Raw genomic sequence first — 25,077 nt, forward strand, 5'->3', positions numbered from 1 at the left:
TGTTTTCACATGACTGATTACTGCACTGAATGGATTTCAGTATAGTTCTCTTGTTTATCATTGCATTAAATTTTTCAATGTCCATCACAAAGTAATGTTATAATAGTTAAATATTGGTTTGCAACATCAGTTACACAATAGAGGAATAATAGTCAGGCCTGTACCAGCTACACAACTGAAGATGACATAAGGCCTTCATCACTGAGAATGCACTTGTCAGCTGTGTGAAGGTCCTTTCACCTTTTATTGGGAATGACTACAGCTGTATGAAACTTTCTATTTAAAAAGTAATACAAAGCTTGGAGACTTGATTGGGAAAGTGTTTATATATAAATGCATGGGCATGAACAACGCATACTCTCTCATTTTGAGCTCCATAAATTTCATTACTTTTTAAACATACATGTATATCCTTCCAACATCATGTTACAGTCAAATGACCAATCTTGCATTATTCTATTGTTATAGAAAGCTTAATCTAAATTTTGAGGTGACAGTTGTGTGATTCTTTGCTACTGTTATGCCTGGAATATTTAATTTCTAATCGAAGAAATATGAAAAATTACTATCTATTACAAACTGAAAGTCTCTAAGCATTTAGGTGGTGCCAAATTTTTTTGTCACCTGCATCATCCGATCTGTTTCACACATTATTACTGCTCCATGCTAGTATTTATATCGTTACATTCTTCCTGGTGAAGTACTCATTAAAACTGCAGTCGGTGTTAGTTCATTATTTAATGTTTTTGTAAAGTTTGATGAATGTTAATGTATAATTATCAGACAGTAACTCCCAGTGATACAGATTTGGATTTATTTTGCAAATTACTACTACTACTACTACTACTATCATCATCATCATCATCACAAAGGTAGGAAACTATTCTAAAGTACATTACTTTTATAAAGCAAGATGTGAAACAGTAGAGTAATTATTAACATCTGTAAGTAACATAATTTTTGTAAAATGATGAATCAATGCCATGTATTAATTTTTCTGGAAAAATGCCTCAAACTAAAACACAGTACATAATTCAAAAATGTTAATATTTAGTGACCATCAGAAGATATCGTCTTAGGCTCAAAAATCAACCTGTTGGTAGAAATAAATCAAACTGACCACCGAATAATTATATATGGATGTTCTATATATTCCATTGTAAGACCAAGACAAATGTATTGTGAAATAAGATATAAAATATTATTCCGTTCATAAATATTCATTTCTTTCTAACCTGCAGATGGTTAAAAAATTATACAAAGCATCAAGAGCTTATGCTGACTGGAAGAAACTCAATAATCCAAATTTTAAACCATGGCATTTTCCAGAGCAGATTACAAGTCCAAGAATTTCAATTCATGATGTAAGTAGATTTTAATTTTTGTTTTGAAGTTACTGTTCACAGTAAAAAATAAAAACAAAAATGTAACTAATTGTCATTGGTCAATAGTGACTTACAGTTTCATTGTGAATGCAACATTTGAAACGCAGATAAAAAATGTACAAGCAACTTACCAACTCAACAACTGCAAAGTAGTGATCAGATTCATGTCAGCATATTTAATTAACTGTAGATTAATTTAAGCAAAAAAGTCTTCTATTTATATACTTATTGTAATACACACCCTCTCTCTTCCAGTCAATGCCTCTACTTTGATGATAATTACTATTTAGTGATCAGGCAAGTAATACCACTGACCGTGAATATTACCAATTGTTGTTTTTTCTCATCTGCATTTCAAAAATTTTTCTTCATTGCTGCCTTTGTGATACACTCTCCTGTGCTTCACCGTTATTTCTTTCAATGTTGCCCAAGAAGGAAGAACTTGTGATTTCAAAAGCTATGTAGGGTATTTCACAGTTCTAGTGTTTAAAGAGGGAAATAATATTTCACATAGAAACTTATGTCTGGAAACAGTGAATTTCCATGTTAACAAGAAAAACACATCAGTGCAGGGTCTTAACCCATGCATTAATATTGTTATTTGTGTTGTTGATAAGTGTAAAATCATGTTGATTTAAGAATGCCATGCTCATTTCACAAATTGTCTGCATGGTAAGTTCTGATGCACTTTGTTAAAACTTACTTTTGTGTTGTGGATCTTTACTGCTGCACTCATAACCCAAATGACTGTAGGGGAGTATTTTGAACAATATGTCCCAAGTAGCACCACAAAATAAAGTGTACTAAGGGGTCAGTTGTGGAGACATTGGCAACTAAGTGTGTGGTTACTTAGACCTATCTACCTTCCTCCATACAGTGTAGCATAATAGCCAAGGAAGCAAACTACAAACTGAATTGGCATTAAACAGAGAAAAATCATGTGATAATATCGTGCAAGCAGTTAATGTGGATAGTCTACCATACAAGGGAGCTATGTATGAAACATAAGAATCAGACACCCTTCCCCACGCTTCTAATGTAAAAACTGACTGTATCCGGACATACTGGCAAGTTCCTATGTAAAAGTGTATCTACTGAATTCCCTCTACAACAACGTATTATGTAACTGTGAAACACCTTGCAGATCCACTGTAGTTTTTTTAGTGTGTTGGCTGATTTTACGGTGGACTTTGCACATGAGTATTGAGCTAGGATTCACCTCCCCCACCTTCAACTTTTGTCATGTTTGCATTTGACGTATAGTTTTTATTTTTTTATTTTTATGTAAAGCTTATTGGCAGTATGGAAATCAGTAGAACAGTGTGCAACCGTAAAAGAAGGGTGTGAATATAACTTGTAGATATTTTATTTGTGTAAACATTATCTTTACAGTAGTGGCACTAGTCATTATATTTTCTTTGATAAACATAGTGGCATTATGCAAAATAAGGGAAGTATATGCTATTGTGCAGGCTTTTCTAGCAATGTCCATTTTTATTGCATGATTCACTTCTTAACAAATAACATTATGCACCGTATCACAAACCTCTTTCATCATTTTCCATGTAGTTGCTTGAACATGTACTAGATCTGTTTTGTATTTACTAAAACAACCTGTGCTTCATGCAATACTTTAGACATTTAGTTTGTGTAAAAACTTCCATTTGGCTGTAATTACAGAGTTTTGACTTCTGCCATTTGTATTTTGTAATGTAGCCAGTTCATTATTAAAATATGTTGTTGCATCTGATACTTGATTCTACATAAGCAAATGTCCCAAACTATCTTAATGAATATACATCCTATTTAATAAGAATTTCCACTGAAAATTCCTAAAATTCCTCAGCAGTTTGAAATATCTTTTGAATTATTTTCTGCTAACTAATTTTAACTTCAAAGTTAGCTCTGTCTTCTAATAATAAAGGTAACCCTTAGTAACTAAATAGTTAGTTTGTCTACATCTGCATTTGCACAGCAAAGCATACCTTGTACTATAGCTAATCATTCCCTTTTGCGTTCCACTTGCAAAGTGAGTGAGGGAAAAATGACTTTCTGTGTGCTTATGCATGATCCCCGATTCCTGCTATCTTGTCTTCGCGGTCCTTAGGCGAGTTGTGTGTCGGGTGGCTGTAGAATCATTCTGCAGTCTGTTGCATAGCCTGTTGTTTAAGCTTTCTCAGTAGTCTTCTGTGAGAAGATCATCATCTTCCCTCCAGGGATTCCCATTTGTGTTGACATAGCATTGCCATAATACTTGCATGTTGATTAAACCTGCTGGTAACTAATCTAGCAGCAGGCGTCAGAATTTCGTCATCCTTCCTTTAATCCAATCTCAAGGCAGTGGTGGATACACACATGCGCCGCTCCCCCTTGCAGGGCCGCCCGCATTGCCACCTGCGCCACCCCCGCCAGTCAGCCCGCACACTATTTGTTTGTTTCTTTCTTTCATCAGTCGACTCGACTGAATCGAGTTATCGAGTAGTTGTACTTTCCTGTGTATCATGCACATCCATGTCATCATATTTTATGTGGTTCTGTCTGGCACACAGATAACTAACACATACCTATGAGAAAATTTACGTCCGTTCTAGTGATCTAGACACGTAATTCTGTCTGGCAGTTGTTTGAGGAAAGTCGCAAATATTCTACTGTTTTCTTGTACTACTGAGAACCTTCTATACGTAGTGTTATAAATACAGACGATTCACCAAATAGGAAGGTATTTTACATTCAGAAGCAGAAATATTAAGACTGAAGAATGACTTAGTAAAAAGTCCTAGTTGTAACATGTGCAAGTGAGAAGATTAGTCAAGAGAGAGAGTGATCAGTTGATTGTGAAGTATTAATAATAGTAATTCACAGTAATTTCTCAGTAAAAATATTATTACAACATTTGTAATTATCTTAAAAACGCATTGTTACTATACAGGCCCTCTCGAATGCACTAGAAAGGAGCAGAATCAACAATAAAAGTTCCTTGCACATAAATTGCTGGATGATGTCGTCATTGGAAACTTGCCCTTATATTATACATCGTAAGGTACATATCGGCTTATCGGTTCCATAGCAGGCATTTGTTCACACTCCATAAAAGTCGGATGTGAACATTCTGGCAGCGAATGTTCTCGAAACAACTGAGCCACATATATAAAGGAAGCCGAGTCGCTGCCAGGTAGTCAATTTGAAAGCTGCAATTGTTGTTGTATCTTGGAAGTGATAAAAATTGAGCAACTGCAATTATTAGCTATTACAACGGACTTCAGTAAGTTTTGTGTTTAGTGATATTAGAAATAAGCAGAGTGTAACTGTTTGTGTTCTAGTGCTAAGTGTACTAGTGTGCACTTTTCAGTGCTAATAAAGTGTTTATTCGAGAATAATTGGCATCTAATCTACCTATATCATAACAAAATAATAAAATGTATTGTTACATAATAAGAAAAAGAAGAGTAGAAACATCTGAAGATTTTAGTCGCCATTCAGCTGCAAAAACACCACCAGATGTACAGGCAGAGCCCACCACTTTGTTGAAACTTCTACAACAAAGTTCATCGATTGATTCCTTTAATCCCATTGATATTGGCAGTTATTTGGATATATTATCATCAGGAAATATTAGTGATGATATAAAACACAAGCTTCTCACAGCTCCAAAGAAACCTGAAAATGGTTATATCTTCCCTACTTCCGAGCACAACAAGAGGGGATGGATTGAATGCAGACAAGTGCACGATAGCCGGCCTGAGTGGCCGTGCGGTTCTTGGCACTGCAGTCTGGAACCGAGCGAACGCTATGGTCGCAGGTTCGAATCCTGCCTCGGGCATGGATGTGTGTGATGTGCTTAGATCAGTTAGGTTTAATTAGTTCTAAGTTCTAGGTGACTGATGGCCTCAGAAGTTAAGTCGCATAGTGCTCAGAGCCACTTGAACCATTTGAACCAAGTGCACGATAATCACTTTGAACAGTATCCATGGCTGGTGTTCTCACAAGTTAAAAAGGGACTTCTTTGCATTAACTGTTCAGTTTTTTTGTGACTAATAAGTGGTTGGAAGAAAGAAATTCATTATCATCAAGAAGCTTGAGACTGAACCACTAACAATGTTTGCCAAACTTACTGGTAAAGATGGTGCCCTTGAGACCCATTCTCAGCTTGTGGCAATTTTTGCCTTCTTTGTTTCTTTGTTGTCCTCAGTATCAACGTACTGTGTTGCTACACTGGGTCAATAATGGGTTGTGGATTCCAACACTGACTACTGTAAATATTGTAGCTGACAGGTGCATAGTTGTGTTTCGCAGTACTTTAATTTCACTGTCCACAACCCCCTAATAATACAGTTATATGTGGCCAGTGCACAATTGTTCTAACTTCTCATAAGCCTCATTAATAGTTAGCAGGCAAACATCCACATACTGCTACAATAGTTTACTGTTGAACATCTATGAGCATGGCCTATTGGTGTAACACTTATTTCACAGCTAAGTTGATCCATTGTTGTTGCTCTACCAAGACAGGTTCCTCGTCTGAAACATGGAAATGGACTGACTGTCTCATTACCAAAACCCGGACCTTTATATATCATCACAATAATAGGCCCTGAAGCTACACATTTTTCGATGTTTAATTTTCAGAAATTACAATTAAAACTTAACTCATTAAATTAACTGAATACATTGAAAATTGGTTCTTGTTAACAGTTTCTTCTACTGCAAGAGTTAGGCCAAATTATTTGTTTAAATCATGATTAACAAATATCATTGTGTAAATGATACTTTTGACAAAACTCGTAATTACTTTGAAATTAATTAAGGGCTGACTTTGCTAACATGTTTTGAATATAGCCAAATAGATACTGTAAGATTACTAGTATTTCATCTTCCAAATGTTTATGATTAGTTCAGAATTTATATTTGATTTACATCAACAGTAAAATTTAAATTACAAAACAATTACTGATTTCACCCTATAACAAAAGATACTAACTAGGAATAGTCAAAATAAATTAGAAAATCAATTATATACGTAAAACTTAGCACAAAATTAGATCTGGTGTTATATTCTTTAAGACTAAGGGCAAACCTTTCTCTTTTGTGAAAATGCGTATTCTATTCATGTACGTTAATGGTAATTAGTTAAAAGTGAAAAAATGAATTTTAAGGAGGCAGACGGCGAAACAAGGGGGAAGTAAAAATTATCCCAACTTGCTTCGTCACAAGCTCAAGTACCACATTGAAGCGTCAACAGATACAAAATTATTTTTGGTGACAAGAAACAATCGCGAACTTGAGGTCGTAAATCAATTGTCAATACAGGGAATGGAAAGCATTAGGGAAAACAGAGATCCCGAAGAATTGCAACTAAAATATCACCTTGAAACCACTAAAGCGAATGCCAGTTACATAAGTAAAACAACGTGTAACGAACTTACTCCATGCTGTGAAACAGTGCTGTTATCAAGAATACTGGAGGAAATCGAATATTTTCATTATTATGGCATAATCTTCAATGAGACTACGGACAATAGCGTACATCGCCCAACTGAGTTTATCTGCAAGGTATGTTGATGATGACTGCAAATTACACGAAAAATTTTTGATTTTTGTTGGCACCCATAAAGACAATGATTGTAATGGAAACATTGACGATGAACCTCAAAAGAGTCAAGATGAAGAATTTAGTGATACTGATGAAGTATTAGCTACTACGATTGTAAGGAGAATGGAAACCCTTTCTCTGACACTGGAGAACTGTGGGTATAGGCTGTGATGGTTGCTCAGTTAATATGTCAGAATTGAAAGGAGCTGTGGCTACAATAAAAAACAAAGCTATCAACGTCTAAGTAGCACAGTGTCAAAGTCATCGGCTCAACCTCACTGTCTCTCGCAGTTGCAAAGTTACAAGTGTGAAAAACTCGTTTGGTACTATTGAAGAAATAGTGTCATTCTTTAAAGCATCTAGCAAGCAACATTGAAGAGTCACCTAAAACAACTTGCTGCAGTCACTTTGTCAAATGAGATGGGTTGAGTGACATAATGCTGTTATTCAGTTCGCAGCTGATCTTAGAACAATTTGCAAAGTTCTTAAAGAAATACAGTGTTGGAGAGAGAGAACAAGGGCTACTAAAGCCAATATTCTCCTTCGAGCTCTCTCTAATTGTGCGTTTATTATCACTCTGTTTAAACTGAGTGACATTATGAGCATAACATATCCAGTCAGCAAAATCTTAAAAGACCCTAGCATGGACATCGTGATGAGAGCTAAATCTGATCGCCACTTTGCTCGTATTATTGAAGAGGTGAAGGCATTTATGGAAGCGTTAGATGTGGAGGTGAGTGTTCCTTGTACAGGCAAACAAAGACACAGGGAAAACTGCAGTCATAATGATGATGCTAAGACACATTGGAAAAGAACTGTTTTTATTCCAACACGGAACCACGTTATGGCTGACATGAGAGAACAGTTTGGTGATGAAAATATTAATCATTTAAAATTTAACATACTTCTGCCCTCCCAACTACTGAAACATGACGGTAATAATCTGGCACATAAACTGAACTACCGTTCTTTGTGATTAAAAAGAAACTAATGAGGGAGATTCTTAAATACAAGCAAATGAGCATAAACGTCCTTAATGAGTGTGATTCCATTATGCAAGTGTTGTGTGTTTGTCCTAGATTTGACTATCCTACTTTGCACACACTGTACAAAATATTGCTTGTCTACCTGCATCTATAGCTACAGTAGAAAGAAGTTTTTCAACATTGTGACATACAAAGACATGGCTGAGATCGACAGTGGAGGAGGATCGACTTAATGGCTTAGCTCTGTTGAACACTCACCCTGACATTGATTGTCCTATTGATGATGTAATTAACCAATTTGCCAGGAAAAATAGGCACATAATATTCATCATTTAAGGAAGAGAAGCACAGTTGTAACATTTTTATATCATAAGATGGCATTTTCTTGTACATGTGTATATCAGTTTAAATAAAACTTTCTTAAGCTTTGCATGTGACTTGATTGTAATATTAAAGGAAACTGTGACATAAACTCATTTTCGGCCTCATAAGCCTGTGGAGTCAGCAGCTCGTAGTCTCGCGGAAGTGTTCTTGCTTCCCGCACTTCGATTCCCGTTGAGGTCAGGGATTTTTCCTGCCTTGAGCTGACTGGGTGTTGTTGTGTCGTCTGCATTGTCATCATCAATCATCATCATCATCATCATCATCATCATTCATCTCCATTAAGGTCAGAGGAAGGCAATGGCAGACCACCTCCACTAGGACCTTGCCTAGTACGGCGGTGCGGGTCTCCCGCATCCTCCCCTACGCTCCTTGGAGTATGGGACATCATCATCATCACAATCAAGACTTTAGAATGAAGTCAAATTGATTTAGGCAATGCTGAGGGAATTTGACTGGAAAGGGTAGTAGATGAGTTTTACTATTTGGGCAAGCATGACAAGAAAAGCATTTATGAAAAAGATGAATTTTTTGACACCAAATATAAATTTAAGTGTTAGAAGCCCTTTCTGAGGATATTTATCTGGACTGTAGCCTTTTACAGAAGTGAAACGTGGGTGATACAACAGTTCAGACAGAAAGAGGGTAGAAGCTTTTGAAACATTGTGCTACAGAAGAAAGCTGAAGATTGGATGGGTAGATCAAATAACTAATGAGGTGGTACTAAATGAAATTGAGAAAGGAAAGAAATATATGTCAGAACTTGACCAAAAGAAGGGATCAGTCAATAGGACATATCCTGAGGTGTCAATGAATAGTCAGTAATAAAACAACAACAACGAAAAAGTGAGTTCAAAAGGGAAAATAATTCAGGGGATTCTCCTGCTTGTGAGAGCTGAAGACCTAAAAGTAGACTGATGTAGTTTCCCATGTCAGCCATTTAAAGTGGTATAAGATCTGAATGAGTCAATAATAAACTAGTTTGTTGTCATCTGAGCCATACATGCTGGAGGGCTGGTAAAGTCATTTAAGGGATTCTCCAACAGTTTAGAAGTCATTCTAATATTTTCTTAATTCCAGTTTCGGTCTATATCCCACCTTTAACCTATTTAATTCCAATTAACATAGTCTCAAGTCAAAACAGTGCCCCAAACATTGTTTTTACTTTAGACTCTATATAGAGCACCATCTTTAACTTGTATCTATTGGTGGCTGTATGACAGAACTTGTTATTTCCTTGAAATTAAAGATTTGGTATAGCCAGAAATTGGAATAAGAAATAAAAATATGTTGGTATACTCATGTGAAATTTGTTTTCTTTATTGGCTTCAAATAATTTGTTTCATTTGTAAATCAGAGATTAGATTTAGCCATAATTTGTTCCCTCTATCTAACTATAAGACAAATTTGACAAATGGGCCCTAGGTACTGATGGCCACAGCACTTTGGTCTCTTAGGACTTCACGCACATTTGAACAAATGGTCCTGCTGCTATTTCTTCTAATCCACCAATATATGGAGTGTACCACCCACAAACTATATTTCAGTGTGATATGCTCGTGATTAAGTTAGGTATCCTCTACTAAGGAGTAATCAAAGTTACTTTTAAAAGAATAACTTTATTAACAAAAGGAAACTGAGTTATAATGTTCTTGCATGAATATCCAACCAACTGCACACAACACAAATATCTGTAATGTGACATTGTCAGTAATGTGCCCACATGATGCATCCCAGAGTTGTGGTAGGCAATGACATGAAGATCTGGGACATTGCTGGACAACCGGTACTGCTGGTGTACATCAGCTGACGTACTGCTGGTGAAGACCACTATGAACTGGGCTGGGTCTGCCGGCATGTAGCGCCAAGATGAAAGTGTAGTACTGTCAGCAAATAACACTGGAACTATATCGCAGATGTGGCCAGACAGAACTGCTTGCACTACTGACTTGAGATGCATAACTTTCTTCTCAAAAGTGGCAGTGGCCTAAGTAGTCTGGAACAGATGGATATCCGTGTGGCACTGCGAGGACACATGGTTGGGCGTAGCAAAATAGTACCCTGCTAACAGTGCTCTCTGCAGTGACAGGTGTGCTGCTTGTCAGCAAGGCTGGTGTCCCCAGATGCTGTGGAGGCGATGTGTAACACTGTGGTAAACGGCCCAGGCCATGCAAGGAAATGTCTTGGTGTTGATGAAAGCCATTTACCAGTGTCATCCTGACAGACTGGCCGACTACATGACCTGTCTGATGTGTGGAGAAATTGACAACCAGACCATAGGGTGGTGGGGTTTCAGGTTCCGCTGGATAGGTCAGGAGTCCACTACAAGCAGCAAGCGGCTACATGGGTAGCAGGGGTTGTGTGGCGTGGACTGGACGTTTTTTTTTAGGTCAGATAGCCTCGGGCAAGTACAGAAAGGGCAACAGCCTCAAAGGGTGTGAGGCAAAGTCAGGACATGTGGGGACCAAGCAGCAATCGGTATTGTAATTGTAAACTGTCGAAGCTGCATTGGTAAAGTACCGGAACTTCAAGCACTGATAGAAAGTACCGAAGCTGAATTCGTTATAGGTACGGGAAGCTGGCTGAAGCCAGAGATAAATTCTGCCAAAATTTTTACAAAGGCACAGACGGTGTTTAGAAAGAATAGATTGCATGCAACCAGTGGTGGCATGTTTGTCGCTGTTAGTAGTAGTTTATCCTGTAGTGAAGTAGAAGTGGATAGTTCCTGTGCATTATTATGGGTGGAGGTTACACTCAACAACCGAGCTAGATTAATAATTGGCTCCTTTTACCGACCTCCCGACTCAGCAGCATTAGTGGCAAAACAACTGAGAGAACATCTGGAATGCATTTCGCATAAATTTTATTGTTTTAGGTGGAGATTTCAATTTGCCAGATATAGACCGGGACACTCATATGTTTAGGATGGGTGGTAGGACAGAGCATCGAGTGACACTATAATGAGTGCACTATCCGAAAATTACCTCGAGCAATTAAACAGAGAACCGTCTCGTGCAGATAACAAAATGGACCTAGTGATAACAATCAGACCTGAACTTTTCGACTTTGTAAGTGCAGATCAGGGAATTAGTGATCTTAAGGCCGTTGCAGCATCCCTGAAAATGGAAGTAAATAGGAATATAAAAAAAAGGAAGGAAGGTTTATCTGTTTAGCAAGAGTAATAGAAGGCAGATGTCAGACTACCTAACAGGTCAAAACGAAAATTTCTGTTCCGACACTAACAATCTTGAGTGTTTATGGAAAAAGTGCAAGGCAATCGTAAAATGCCTTTTAGACCGGTACGTGTCGATTAAAACTGTGAGGGATAGGAAAAACCTACCGTGGTTAAACAACAAAGTTAGGAAACTACTGTGAAAGCAAAGAGAGCTTCACTGCAAATGTAAATGCAGCCAAAACCTCTCAGACAAACAGAAGCTAAATGATGTCAAAGTTAGCGTAAGGAGGGCTATGCATGAAGCGTTCAGTGAATTCGAAAGTAAAATTCTATGTACCAACTTGACAGAAAATCCTAGGAAGTTCTGGTCTTATGTTAAATCAGTAAGTGGCTCGAAACAACATATCCAGACACTCCGGGATGATGATGGCATTGAAACAGAGGATGACATGTGTGAAGCTGAAATACTAAACACCTTTTTCCAAAGCTGTTTCACAGAGGAAGACCGCACTGCAGTTCCTTCTCTAAATCCTCGCACAAACGAAAAAATGGCTGACATCGAAATAAGTGTCCAAGAAATAGAAAAGCAACTGGAATCACTCAACAGAGGAAAGTCCACTGGACCTAACGGGATACCAATTCGATTCTACACAGAGTACGCAAAAGAACTTGCCCCCTTCTAACAGTCATGTACCGCAAGTCTGTAGAGGATCGGAAGGTTCCAAATGATTGGAAAAGAGCAAAGGTAGTCCCAGTCTTCAAGAAGGGTTGTCGAGCAGATGTGCAAAACTATAGACCTATATCTCTGACGTCGATCTGTTGTAGAATTATAGAACATGTTTTTTGCTCACGTATCATGTCGTTTCTGGAAACCCAGAATCTACTCTTTCGGAATCAACATGGATTCCAGAAACAGCAATTGTGTGAGACCCAACTCGCTTTATTTGTTCATGAGACCCAGAAAATATTAGATACAGGCTCCCAGGTAGATGCTATTTTCCTTGACTTCCGGAAGGCGTTCGATACAGTTCCGCACTGTTGCCTGATAAACAAAGTGAGAGCCTACGGAATATCAGACCAGCTGTGTGGCTGGATTGAAGAATTTTTAGCAAACAGAACACAGCATGTTGTTCTCAATGGAGAGACGTCTACAGACATTAAAGTAACCTCTGGCATGCCACAGGGGAGTGTTATGGGACCATTGCTTTTCACAATATATATAAATTACCTAGTAGATAGTGTCGGAAGTTCCGTGCGGCTTTTCGTGGATGATGCTGTAGTATACAGAGAAGTTGCAGCATGAGAAAATTGTAGTGAAATGCAGGAAGATCTGCAGTGGATAGACACTTGGTGCATTGAGTGGCAACTGACCCTTAACATAGACAAATGTTAAGTATTGCGAATACATAGAAAGAAGGAGCCTTTATTGTATGGTTATATGATCGCGGAACGAAAACTGATAGCAGTTACTTCTGTAAAATATCTGGGAGTATGCGGAACGATTTGAAGTGGAATGATCATATAAAATTAATTGTTGCTAAGGCGTGTGCCAGGTTGAGATTCATTGGGAGAGTCCTTAGAAAATGTAGTCCATCAAGAAAGGAGGTGGCTTACAAAACACTTGTTCGACCTATACTTGAGTTTTGCTCATCAGTGTGGGATCCGTACCAGGTCGGGTTGATGGAGGAGATAGAGAAGATCCAAAGAAGAGCAGCGCATTTCATCACAGGGTTATTTGGTAAGTGTGATAGCGTTACGGAGATGTTTAGCAAACTCATGGTTCAGACTGTGCAAGAGAGGCGCTCTGCATTGCGGTGTAGCTTGCTGTCCAGGTTTCGAGAGGGTGTCTTTCTGGATGAGGTATCGAATATATTGCTTCCCCCTACTTATACCCCCCGAGGAGATCACGAGTGTAAAATTAGAGAGATTCGAGCGTGCACGGAGGCTTTCAGACAGTCGTTCTTCCCGCTAACCATACGCGACTGGAACCGGAAAGGGAGGTAATGACAGCGGCACATAAGGTGCCCTCCACCACACACCATTGGGTGGCTTGCGGAGTATAAATGTAGATGTAGAAAAAGACAAACCACACTCTTGGTGGGAGGTAGCCAACTTCCAAAGCTAACTGTCCAGAGAACTGAAATGATCAGCACAGCCAGCAAAAGGAAAACGTGTCCATGAACTGACCAGAAAAATACAAGAACAGATCAGAAACACTATGCATGTATAACACATTGGAAAGTACATAGCTACTAAAGAAGAATACAAGAGAGAATGGACAAGATTGCTGAGCATGGGGCATAAATTCCATGGCTTTTAAAACAATATAATATTATGGAGATTTTGCAAAAAGCTCAGTGCCAGGCACATGAAACTGCTGAAGTGAACCACTAATTAATACAAGAAAATGCTCTCAACGAGATAAGCATGCCATTTTAGTGTAGGGGAATGGTGACTGGCTTCCAGCACAGGCAGTAGTGGGGAAGGGCTGGGTGTCAGTGAGAACTGCAATGAAACTTCTAAGACGGCACTACCCAGGGCCTGGCAGAATACACATCAGGATCAAGGGTCGTAGCACAAATGGTGAGACTAGTGGGTAGGCCGGAAACCAAAACTGGAGAGTGTGCGCCAACACCAGTGGGAACTAGGGGGGTGGCCGCAGGAATGATGATGATGGTCGCAGCTTTGACAGTGAGAGGAGTGGCTGCAGCCTGTTTGGCATGTGAACTTACTGATGAGACAGCTTGCATCAGCTTCAACAGGCCTGGTGACAGCAGGTGGGCTGGGCAAAACAGTGCCAATAGTGGCACAAAGATCAGCCTGACAGGTCATCAGAGGCAGACCTGGTGAGGACAGCTGGGACTGGGACAGCAGTGGAGGGACAGATGAGACAGCTGGCAGTGGAGGCGACAGAATGCTAGACGACACTAGGTCCAGCTGCAAAAGGCTCGGCGACAGACAAACTGAAAATAAGACTGGTATCGTCACACAGAGGCTTGGCAATGACAGGAAGTCCAGGTAGGACAGGGCTGAGGATGTCTGGACTGACATCTTTGCAGACAGGCTTGGTGACAGCACTAAGGCTGGTCATGACAGGGTTGGCAATGAGGAGACTGATGACATTGCTGATGTTGTCACACACAGGCTTGGCGATGGTACTAGGGCTGGCCGTGACAGGAGTGCCAGCCATGACAAGGCTAGTACCAACAGGACTGATGCCACCAACGAGACAGGTGGCATCTGAAGGTGTCACAACACTGGCTGGGCTGAGAGTGATGGTATTGCCGCCACAGAACTCTGAGAACATGAAGACATGGAGTGCCACATGGCATGACAACAACATTGTAAACAACCTGACTGAAGGGTGGCCAGCTTGCCACACACAAAACTTATTATGCCTTCTTTGCACTCTGCTCATGAACAAGCTCACTCTAACACTATGAGAAAGACTGTCCGACTTCAACTAGGGATGTGGCACACATGTTACTTGGCTGACTGACACAATGAAAATGTACATTTAACTGTTCCACCAACAAATCACAATCTAAGTTATTCTTGCACGAGTTGAGGAAAAACTGACAACACACATGAAAAATTTCGACACCCGCACTGCAAGAAATTGAGCACTGCGCTGCGTACGCTCAGTGCCGTACAACATAAAAAGTAACACCAACTATTGATGGTACAAGTGCCAGTCCTCTTTCTAATCGGGATTGAACCATCGTCCTGCCGAATGCGAGTCCAGTGTCTAACCACTGCGCCACGTTGCTCGGTGATGTTAAAAGCCATTTGCCAATGTCCTACAGGTGGAGTGGCTGCTCACATGCTCTGCCTGGTGTGTGGAGGAAAGGATGGCCAGGCAGATATTCCATTAAGTTGATAAATTTCTCATATTTATTCAATCTGCTTCCATTTTAATACTTTTGTAATCTAGTTGTATAGCATTCAGTGCACTGTGTCGTCTTGAAGCTGTACCAACATTCAGATCAAGTGTGATTGTGTTCAATTACTCCTGGTAGTGAACGAGTAATGGGAGAATGCTGGGCTCTTGTAGTGGACTCTTCTACCACCTGGTTTTTCCTGGCAGAATGTTGTCTGTATTGTCGCCATTTCTCCATCTTGTACCATTAGATGATGTTCCTCTTCATTTCTGTCCTGATGTTATATTCTCAATCTGTACTTTGACAGTTGGAAATGCTTCTTTGTTTTGATCTTCTGGTCTTTCACAGCTGCAAAACTTGTAACGTAGTGTCCTCATTGGAGTCTTTATGTGTAGATGTAATGCACAATTTGAGCTCAATGGCAAGCTTGTTGATGTTATTGTAAGATACTGTACCTAAAAATTTTAAATCGTGGTCTGGTTTGATAAAGATATTGCTGGCTTTTTTTGATATATATATGACCTCTCAAGCAATATTTTCATACTGTTAATTTTTAGTCTTCTTTGGTTTTCTTTCACTAGCATTTTTCTTTTATACCCTATGCGCCCCCCCCCCCCCCCCCCCCACCACACACACACACAAGTGTGCCCTCACATGCAACCCCCTCCCCCAGTGCACCCCCTTTACACACACACTTTTTAAAATGTCACACACGTGGCAGATAGAACATTGATTAGCGTAACTTGTGAAAAAGGCCGTTTGCTCAAATAATGTGATCCTATTAACGTGTCTATTGCTGACTGTATCCTACTCTTCAATGGTCTGCAGAGTTTCTTTTGTATGAGGAACTATGGCACATTGGGGACATATGTGAGAGGCTTAACAATGTAAAACAGCTTTCTCATATGTAGTGTCATTCATATGGTGGACTGCAAGGAATGGTCAGTGTCATACCTTTCCACCTTAGGGGACATCTTGAAGTTCTTTTCCCACCCTTGGAATTGGATACTTGTAGTCCGCATATGGCTTGTTCCTGTGTTGGCAGTACGTAGTGTGTGTCATGAGTAATTCTCAGTAAAACCCATTTTAAACAATGGAAACTCCAGGTTGAAATATCAACTGTAAAAGGAAAAGGGTAGATTGCTACTCACTGTAAAGATGACACATTGAGTTGCAGGCGGGTACAACCTAAAGACTGTTACACATTTACTTTCGTCCATAGCCTTCTTCAGAAAAGAAAAAACACACAAATTCATTCACATAAGGAAGCACATGTCACACACACAACCTCCATATCTGGCAGCTTGGACTGGAATGCAACTGTCATGTTGAATGAAAACATCAATCTGGAGGGGCTGGGGAAGCGAGGTAGCAGGGTATGAGTGGGGGGAGAGAAGGGCATTGTCTGGCAGAGCATGCAGGGTCTAGACGGCAGCGTGAGAAGACTGCCACCAAACTGAGCGTCAAGAGGCTGTGGGCCAGGGAGGTGTGACGGGTGGGTGGGGGAAGGAGAGTGGAGAAGGAAATGAACAGTGAAGGGGGAAGACGGGCATATGTGTTGGCAGAGGGTTGCATACAATGAGGGTAGGAGATGTGAATGGGTAGGAGGTAAAAGGACAGAGGGGCAGAACTGTTGGATGGAGGGTATGGGGACAGTAGTTATAAGGGGTTGAGGATGGAATAATTTTGGTGGTGGAGTATGTGTTGTAACAGTTCAGAAAAGTTGGTGGAGGGGAGATTCAAGGTGGCCCAGGTTGTGAAACAGCCACTGAAATTGAGCATTTTGTGTTCAGCTGTTTCATAGCCATACCAATATAAAAAGCTGTGCAGTAATTTCAGCAGAGATGGTATATAAAATGGCTGATTTCACAGGTGGCCTGGCTTTTAATAGGGTAGGATAAGTCTGTGACTGGCCTGGATTGGACATATCTTGCACTTAGGCCTTCCACAAGAATATGATCCCTGTGGCAAGGGATTGGGATTGGGGATGCCATAGGGATGGTGAAGGATGTTATGGATATTGTGGAGGTTGGGTGGGGCCAGCAGAACACAACTTTAGGAGGGTACCTTGGGTAGGATGTCCCTTGTTTCAGGGCATCAATATAGGTAATCAAAGCAGTGACAGGATGGGATCCAGTTGATCCAGCATTGGGCTGTATTTTGTGACAAAGGAGGCAGTCCTTTGTAGCTTGTTCTTGGAGATGGTGGGAGGCTTTGGGGTATGTGGGGAAATGGCACAGGATGTCTGTCTGCAGGCTAGGCCCGGGGCATAGTGTCTGTCTTTGAAGGCCTTGGTGAGCCCTTCAGCGTTCTGGGGAAGGGAGTTCTTGTCACTGCAGATGGGCTGCTCCTAGTGGACATGATGTATGGGGGGAATTTTTTGGTGTGGGAGGGATGATAATGGTCAAAATGCAGGTACTGTTGGTGGTCAAAGAGCAGGAGGTCAATGCCCAGGAGGGTGGCACACTGAGATGAGGAGGATGAGGTGTGGACGATGGGAGAAAAGGTGTTGAGGTGAAGGAATGAGGATAGGGTGTCTAAGCCCTGAGTCCACATCATGAAAATATCATCTAAGAACCTGAACCAACTAAGGGTTTCAAAGGAGAAGGAGTTGTGTGTCAGGATGCAGTTAGAAAGGTGTATGGGGAATTAGTAGTGGATTTGAAGTCTGAAGGATGTTGGGAAAGGTAGTTTTCAATGGGGCATAAGGGATGTTGGTGTATGGGAAAGTGGGAGAATAACTGACTTCAGGTACAATGATTGGTCAGGGTTTGTGTTATGGTTGTGTATGGCTGTCCTTTCTTCTATTGAAAGGTTATTGTTCTTAGGAAGAGACTAGGGAAAGATGGCGAGGCAAGGTTGGAGGTAAGGAATTCCTGGAATGTGACCAGGGTGTGGTTTGTCTGTGTGTGTGGGAGGGAGGGGAGGGGAGGGGGGGGGGATCACGGTTGGGTGGTGTTATATACTGAGAGAGGCAGGGTTCAGTGTTGGGACTAGGTTGGCATTGATCGGAGGGATGGGTGGCAAAGAAATGTTTCCATTGCAGGGATCAGGAGAAGGAGAGTTGGTCTTTGACAAGTCAGTATGGTTTAATTTGGGTGTTGGGCTAAAAGTGAGGCCTTTGGATAGAACTTAAATTTCTGTTGGGCTGAGGACTTTGCTGGAAAGGTCAGCAACAGTGTTTTGCTCTGAATTTAGTAGTGTTGGTAGGAAGATTTGCGGGATGTGACAAGTTGGAGAGGTCAGATGGGCAGGGTTTGGGTGCTATGAGGGATTAACAAGGAGGAACACTGTTGGTAGGATAGGGGTTGAATAGTGGTGCCCAAAGATGGCAGGAGGTTGTCAGCACTTTGGATAATTTATGGAGGTGATGTCTGGAACACTCCTCCATGTGCTAGAGGGCAAGGGATTAAGTTTCAGATATGTGTTGTATGTAGTAGGGACTGCATAACAGCAGTATCTTGCAGAGGAAGCAGAGGTGGTCCTGGTATGCCTGTGCCAAGGGGATGTGTTTTTGCAAAGCCAGGTTTGTGAGGATCAGAGACATGCAGAATCTGAAAAGGCGAAGGTCATTGTGAAAGGAGGAGTAGGATCAAAAGAAGCAATTTTATGTTTAGACTGTTGGGAAAGGGGAGAATTCCATGGTTTAAGCAAAATTTACGGAACAGGATGTGAACTTGGTTTTAGCCACAGAATGGGATACTTTTCTGAATTGATGCTGAAAGATGTTGCAGTGGTATATTGTGGCAGGGATGGCATAGGGGAAACGGAAATGATGACGCAGAATTGCGTGAGTGAAGGTGTTAGGTGGTTGTGAGGGGAGCTGTATAACAGAAAAGATGCATAAGATATACATAAAGAAACACAAAAACATGCACAGGTATGTGAAAATATGAAAAAATACTTGAAACCACTTAATAATTTGTGCAGATATGTAAAAAGATTACAGAAACATCAGAGTAAAGGAACGTATGAGGCATGGGGGTATGGGAAAACACAGGTGCAAGACCTGCCCAATCCATCCACCCACCCACCTAGCACTCACTATTCCGGCCCTGTCACATACATATCCTACCCCATCACAGGCCAGGCCACCTGTGACAACAGCCATGTCATATATCAGTTATGCTGCAATCATTGCACTGCTTTTTGTATCATCACTTTCACATAACTTACACAATCCAAGCAGTGCACAGTAGAAAAGTTGTAAGGAGGCATTTGCGGTGACATTTCATGTCAATGATAGGAGCACATCATAATGTCCTGTCACATACATATCCTACCCCATCACAGGCCAGGCCACCTGTGACAACAGCCATGTCATATATCAGTTATGCTGCAATCATTGCACTGCTTTTTGTATCATCACTTTCACATAACTTACACAATCCAAGCAGTGCACAGTAGAAAAGTTGTATGGAGGCATTTGCGGTGACATTTCATGTCAATGATAGGAGCACATCATAATGTAATATGTTTACATGCAGTGTAAATATTGTGTCTGAATCGTAGGTGTACGTATGATTCATTATGTATTGGAGGCTGGCTGAGGTGGCACAGGTAAATGAAAAACCCTTCATGATATGCATTTTCAGCTCATGTTACAGCACTCATCTTTAGAAGGTTAGTACACACTGTTATGCACCGTTGAGACTCAGTGCCACAGTACTTTGATGTGGACTGCTTATGGTAGACTTCTTCGCCATGCCACACAAAGAATCATGTCCACATCTAGGTTTGATTCAAGGACAGCAGAAAGCTGAAAGTAGAGTCATCAAGTGAGCTCCTGAAAAAGCATACTGTATGAAAATGGAGCAAAGTTGCTGAAGTAGTTTCTCAGAAAATGTTTTACTTGTAACACAAAAAATAAAATACCACATAGTTCAGATCCACAAGTTTTTTCTATACAGAATTGTTTTCAAACAATTACAGGTAAACAGTTGGGTAAAAATATTTCATTATTTCAAATTGTAAGTCTCACCTAAAAGCCTGACGATGAGGTGGTTATATTTTCGTTATTGGTCATATTTATTACAATACTTAAAAGTTGAGTGACTCACTGCCCACTGTTTGAAGAACTTGCAGTGAATTAGAGGTGCATATTTTGAATGGTATTCTGAGGGAAGCAGAAACTGGCAGTCTGAAGTTAATGCTAGGTTAAAAGGCGGAGTGGAAAGAGTGACTCGATGGGAATTAGATCCCACCATCTTTTTGGTTTGCAGTCACATGGTCTATTGCTAGACCACCATACCAGGTGTGAATTAGATCCCACTTGCTGAGTTCTCGAGGCCCTGCTGTTCCCTCCAGTCGCTGCGGCCATTCAGTAGGTGACAATGGTATAGTTTTCACAACTTAATTTTAATTCATCATAATTCAGACAGTTTGTACAAAATATTTATAAATTATGTATAAAAATCTTCTTCCTAAGTTAGTATACCTAACCTGAGATTAATTTGCACATATAGACAGACTGAACAAGTGACTTACTGTTAGATTTGTATATACAGAGATCACCTAACCATGTGTATCTTTTTCATTTCAGTGTGTTCAGAGATAGTGGCAGGATGCCAATCCATGTTTGGTTGGGGCATATGCTAATGTAGTTCAGGAAAAAATGTGCCAGTGATTGAAACATAGGTTCCACAGATTAAATGTTGTATGATGATTCTCTGTAGAAACAACTCCCACTTCTTAAAAAGAAGTTGATAAGCTTTAATAGGTTATCAAACACAGTGTTGTAACTGCTTGAGCTGTTCTTTCTGATTTGTTTTATTATGAATACTGAATATTTTGTACAAGAAGATAACTTATTTTCCTCACTGTCATATGAATGTCGTACTTACTGACTAATCTCTTATACTTCAGGGTGGGAATGATTGCTGATGTCCGTCGTAGCTTTTTTTGCATGCTGTGTGCCTTCTGAGTCTAGTTTTTCAGATGTTCAGATTATTATTACATTAAACTTTTTGAAACTTTGCTAACAGTTCTAAATGACAAAATGTTTCTGCTATTGCAGATTTAATTTAATTTATTTATTTATTGTATGGTGTTTGTGTGATTTATTTGCTGTTTTTCAGTGTGTCATTTCAACATTGGAAGCTTCTGTGAGAAATAAGGATGGATGCACATTTGATGAGCAGTGCGACTTACATTCAAAGCATTAGTTGATCTCATTTACTATGATGTTAAAGTACAGAATTTACAGGAACTTTATACATTCATCAAAGAAAAATGAAGATGTTCTTCCTTTTCAAAAGTATTGATATAAATAATATTACATTTGTTCTTCCTGCACATTTTTGTGCGTTCTGTAAGGCAGTTGACAGTTGCTGCAAATGTACTTGAGGAGTTAATTGGTGCTATTGTAATATCATTGTTATGTTGTTTCTACCACAGCATTGCAGTTTTGTAAGTGGCATTTCATCTACTGATGAATTGTCAGAAGTAGATTTTGTTGGCAAACTTTTACTTTTTTTCCATGAAATTTGTAGCTTGTATAAAGTATACTTTAGGGCAGTAATATTTTACTTCTTTTATCAGCTATTGCCAAAAACGTGCACAACATGTGCAATGAGCTAACAGTATTTTTATTCAATAAGTAGCGTAGTACTTAGCAAACAGACTAGTCTTGCACCAAATTTATTACAGATGACATGTTCCTTGCATTGCATCTGAAGTTCAGTAATATTGCCTATAGATATATATTAAGAATGTTATTTAAATTACACTGTTCCTAGTGAAGAAAAGCACGTCACTAATTTTAAGTTTGTTTTCTTTTCTCTGTGTTTTCAATTTTATTTTCACCAAAGAAATTGAGACAAATGTCCGTATATATGTTACAAGTGATAAGTAGAAGTAATTAAAGATTTTTTTTTGTGACTGTATAGACTGAACTTGCATTATTCGTCTGTTTTCTATGAGAAATTGTGTGAAACGCACATTTGTAGCTCATTTTACAATTTAAAATGGTAATGTATCATTAAAAGATTAAAAAGTTGTACTTTATTTTGTATACATGGTACAAATCATGACAGATGTGATATACTGTGTTATTTATGTGAATACAGATTATTGTATGAATATTTTATCTGATCTGAGAAAGTAATATTTCAATAGTTATGAAGCATTGTCACCTACATTTTTTGATAATATGTTATGTGTAGTTGGTTGTTGTTAATGATGTTATGAAGACTTAAAATTTGGAGAACTCGTGTTGTTGAAATATGGAAATAAACAAACAGGTTTTGCTGGTTGTAAATGTACTTAAACGATAACATTCCCAATGTTCAGAACCAGATGAAGAGTGGACTGTGCCTTACCTACCACAAGTCATTATTTAATTATTTGTTACTATTTTCTTATATTTATTACCATCACGTATTATTTTGGTTTTGTCTTCTAGGGAGGCCTCAAATTATTAAAAAGAAGTTACAGATATGTTGAAATTGTCATCTTGTTTTTAGATAACGGCGAAGTGTGTCATGGTAATGGATAAATGCTTCCTACTCCATGCCCTCTTATTTCTTTTGTTTTGCCATCACATCAGTGGCAATGTGATAAAGTTACTTAACTGAGAATACTGCTGTTTAGAAGTAATGCCTATAATGAGTGTTCTTGTGGTGAGAATGGAAGTTGTAAAATGAGCAATAAATATAAAAGTTAAATTTCAGTGTATACTTCATTAATCTTGGTAGAAGAGGAAGGGGTGCAGACAAAGATGGAAGAAAGTTATGCATATTAGTAAGGTTAAAACTGTCTGAAACTTTTTTACATGCCACTATAGAAATAAAAAATAAAAAAGGATGCCATTGGCATAACTCTCATTCTCATGGTTTGTAGTCGAGGTTTTGCATATTTGAAAGAAATTTTGTACTGGTGAGCGGGGCATTCTCTTACATCTCAAGTTTTTGTTTCGCTTCTGGCATACATCTTTCAACATTTACTGCTGTAATGTACTGATACACTTGTAATTTGAGACAGTTCCTTATTATTCAGGGATATATTACAAAATTTAAGGAGAAGCACATAGGTATAGCTTACTTACTTCAGGTACTTATTTAATTAATGAGATAAAATATCACCTTAAATCATTTTTATCTGATTTTAGTATGGATTTAAGACAGTATAAGTATCAGCTACCAATGTACAAAGAATCATTGGAGCTCTGCTAATGCAAGTGAAGACCAAATGATCTTAAAATACAGTTAATCTATACAATAAGTTCTCCAAGCAAAGAGGAAGATATGTAGTGAGTGAAACTGATGTTATTTAAATGCAGTGTATATTTCTTTAATTCTTGCAAGTTAAGTAAGTGAAAATCACATTAACATTTCAGTTGCAAGTAATTCTCACTCCCACCCCCTAGCGCTCTCTCAATTAATTGACAGAGGTTGTATGATGAAATTGCTATCTTGACCAAAGATAGAATTAATGTCAAGTTAAGTAATTGTAAAATTGATTTTTGTGAAGATTGTAACAAGATTTCATGTGAAGTAAGAAACAACCATTCATGTATGGTTTACAATTTCTTGTTGAATTGTGCTCTTGTTTGAAACATAATGACAAATAAACATGGAGATAAGAAATCAAGTTTTCACAGTCATTGTTCAAGTAAACTAATGATCATTATAGATTCCTTCCCAGTTTTTAGCACTACTTGAAAGTATTCTTATCTTTCTTTTTATCAACTGTTAGATGTTAGGAAAACATTTTTTACCTTCATTTTATAACAGATCTCCTAAATTTGTCTTTTTCCACAATTCTGAAATTATGAAAACATACTAAGTCTCCTCTCGTAACAGATACAAATCAGTTACCAATGTCATTGTTACTCATGATATTTTCTTTCATTTTTAGATTTCAGTACTTCAGTCAGTAAAAACGAAACAGGATTACTTTGTTGTCAGCCTGCGTGCCTACCTGTTCAGTTGTTAACAATCTTTTCCTCAGGAATGAGTAGGCATATCAGGTTGAAATGTATGTCACATATTAAGGTGTACTGCCACTTGGTGGTGCAAAGAGTTAAAGCTTCTAAGTCAGTGCGATCAAAAGATATGGCCATTTATGTCATCTATTTTGAAACTCACAAACTAACCCCCCCCCCCCCTCTCTCTCTCTCTCTCTCTCTCTCTCTCTCTCTCTCTCTCTCTCTCTCTCTCTCATGACAGTATGCAGTTTGAACATTTTAAGTGGATGGGTTAATAGAGATTAGGGATGGGAAATGAGAGCCCATGTCGTAAGATGCTTGAGAACTTCATGACTTGTTTACTATGAAGCATGCCTCATGACACAAGACTGTAAGCACACTTCTGACTTAACAACACCTTGCTGTACTGAGTGTCTGAGGATGACAACAGGTTGGACTCATGTGGAATGTGCCGGTAGCACGAGTTATTAGCAGAAGTATGGCGTCATATTCACAATGAATAGTACAAGTGCAGTCTGGTAGGCATGCGACATCAAACCCACATGGGAAGGTAAGCCTTTTCTATTTCAGTATATCATCCATTTTTTTCATATAAGAAAGACCCTTCCCCAAATCTGCTGTTGTATGAATAACAGATGCATCACAATGTGCAACTGAAATGGTGCAGCAACTGGAAACATACTATGAAGTTGAAGTATGCAGGACGGTTTGATTCTTGTGGACAAAACATCTAAATTGCACACAGATTCATTC

The 25,077-nt window shown here is 39.1% G+C and overlaps 1 protein-coding gene across 8 annotated transcripts in view; it reads left to right on the forward strand.

Moving 5' to 3' along the window:
• LOC126278989 (START domain-containing protein 10-like) overlaps positions 1 to 23,987 on the forward strand; it is a 115,432-nt gene extending 91,445 nt beyond the window's left edge. For 7 of the 8 annotated variants that reach the window (XM_049979301.1, XM_049979295.1, XM_049979302.1 and 4 more), the window contains 2 exons: positions 1,242 to 1,364; positions 21,476 to 23,987. In XM_049979301.1, the coding sequence (XP_049835258.1) occupies positions 1,242 to 1,364; positions 21,476 to 21,562 (210 nt within the window). In that variant the 3' untranslated portion in view covers positions 21,563 to 23,987. Of the gene's footprint in view, positions 1 to 1,241; positions 1,365 to 1,640; positions 1,683 to 21,475 lie in introns of all 8 variants that reach the window. The other variant, XM_049979296.1, reaches the window with a different exon arrangement.
• Positions 23,988 to 25,077: the final 1,090 nt, after the last annotated feature.

Source organism: Schistocerca gregaria, chromosome 6 (genome assembly GCF_023897955.1).
Source record: "Schistocerca gregaria isolate iqSchGreg1 chromosome 6, iqSchGreg1.2, whole genome shotgun sequence".
NCBI lineage: Eukaryota > Metazoa > Arthropoda > Insecta > Orthoptera > Acrididae > Schistocerca > Schistocerca gregaria.